This window comes from Mizuhopecten yessoensis, unplaced genomic scaffold (genome assembly GCF_002113885.1).
Source record: "Mizuhopecten yessoensis strain PY_sf001 unplaced genomic scaffold, ASM211388v2 scaffold1749, whole genome shotgun sequence".
Taxonomy (NCBI): Eukaryota; Metazoa; Mollusca; class Bivalvia; order Pectinida; family Pectinidae; genus Mizuhopecten; species Mizuhopecten yessoensis.
Window position 1 is genome coordinate 634048 of NW_018404202.1, and position 1643 is coordinate 635690.

General features: G+C 41.6%; 1 protein-coding gene across 1 annotated transcript in view; it reads left to right on the forward strand.

Annotated features, from left to right (window-relative positions):
• LOC110440233 (adenosine receptor A3-like) overlaps positions 1 to 1056 on the forward strand; it is a 7791-nt gene extending 6735 nt beyond the window's left edge. The window contains exon 2 of the mRNA XM_021483183.1: positions 812 to 1056. Coding sequence (XP_021338858.1) covers positions 812 to 1008 — 197 coding nt within the window. The 3' untranslated portion in view covers positions 1009 to 1056. The remainder of the gene's footprint in view (positions 1 to 811) is intronic.
• Positions 1057 to 1643: the final 587 nt, after the last annotated feature.

Below are 1643 nucleotides of genomic sequence, written 5' to 3' on the forward strand. Positions count from 1 at the left end.
ATGTTTCTCGTTACAGGTATCTACGTACCGTGTGATACATGGTTACTGTTTCTCGTTACAGGTATCTACGTACCGTGTGATACAGGGTACTGTTTCTCGTTACAGATATCTATGTACCATGTGATAAAGGGACCTGTTTCTCGTTACAGGTATCTACGTACCGTGTGATAAAGGGACCTGTTTCTCGTTACAGGTATCTACGTACCGTGTGATACAGGGTCCTGTTTCTCGTTACAGTTATCTACAGACCGTGTGATACAGGGTCCTGTTTCTCGTTACATTTATCTACGTACCGTGTGATACAGGGACCTGTTTCGCGTTACAGTTATCTACGTACCGTGTGATAAAGGGACCTGTTTCTCGTTACAGTTATCTACGTACCGTGTGATACAGGGTTCCTGTTTATCGTTACAGGTATCTATGTACCATGTGATACAGGTTCCCGTTTTTTGTTACAGGTATCTACGTACCATGTGATACAGGGTCCTGTTTCTCGTTACAGGTATCTACGTACCGTGTGATAAAGGGACCTGTTTCTCGTTACAGGTATCTACGAACCGTGTGAAAAAGGGACCTTTTTCCCGTTACAGGTATCTATGTACCGTGTGATACAGGGTCATGTTTCTCGTTACAGGTATCTACGTACCGTGTGATACAGGGTACTGTTTCTCGTTACAGGTATCTCTGTACCGTGTGATACAGGGTACTGTTTCTCGTTACAGGTATCTATGTACCGTGTGATAAAAGGGACCTGTTTCTCGTTACAGGTATCTACGTACCGTGTGATACAGTTTCATGTTTCTCGTTACAGGTATCTACGTACCGTGTGTCCTGTTTGGTGTCCTGGATAACTTGGACGTGGGAACACAAGGAACACTCCTGTTGTACATTTCGTGTCCACTCTACTTCAACAGCTTGGCCAATCCTATCATCTATGCCTATAAGATTCCACTTGTTCGCAAGGCCTTTCGTCGCCTTATGGATTGTTCTAAAAATGAAAGCTTCTGAAGAAATTACGTTATCCCCTAAATATGCCTTATCGCTATTTCTAAAAACAATCACAAAAAATAAAAATAAAAATATCTTGAATATTTTATAACTTTAATATTGACTGATGTTTTTATTCACGTCACGTGCTCAATAATTAGTATTGTTGACGCTACATTTGTTTAAAGTGGAGAATTCCTGCATCACAACCCCTAGATGAGTAAATGACTATTTCGCACCGGGGGGATTCGGATAAATAGAATATTTCCATACCTAGAGGGTGATAGAGAGAAACATCCAACCCTAGGGGTGATTTCTTTGGTTGTCTAACCCGAGGGCCGGGATCACTCCCAGGGTGGGAGATTTCTCTTTTACACCCTAAAGAAAGGGAGGGGTTATTTTTCTCCAATCACTCATATACTGTGTTAAAAACATTTTATTTTAGCATTTGTCATCTGTTTATTTTCCTGATTTGTACATGACCTCCAGCGCCAAGAACTGATTATGACGTCATATCTTATTGTTCCCGTGCCGTCATAGTATTGTTGGTTTTTTGCGTACAATATGGCTGCCCTAGTGGGTGACAGAGAAATTTTGAATAAGTAAAACGGGAGACAACTTAGTCAGAGGTGAGAGAAACGCCTGTCCTGGGTAAC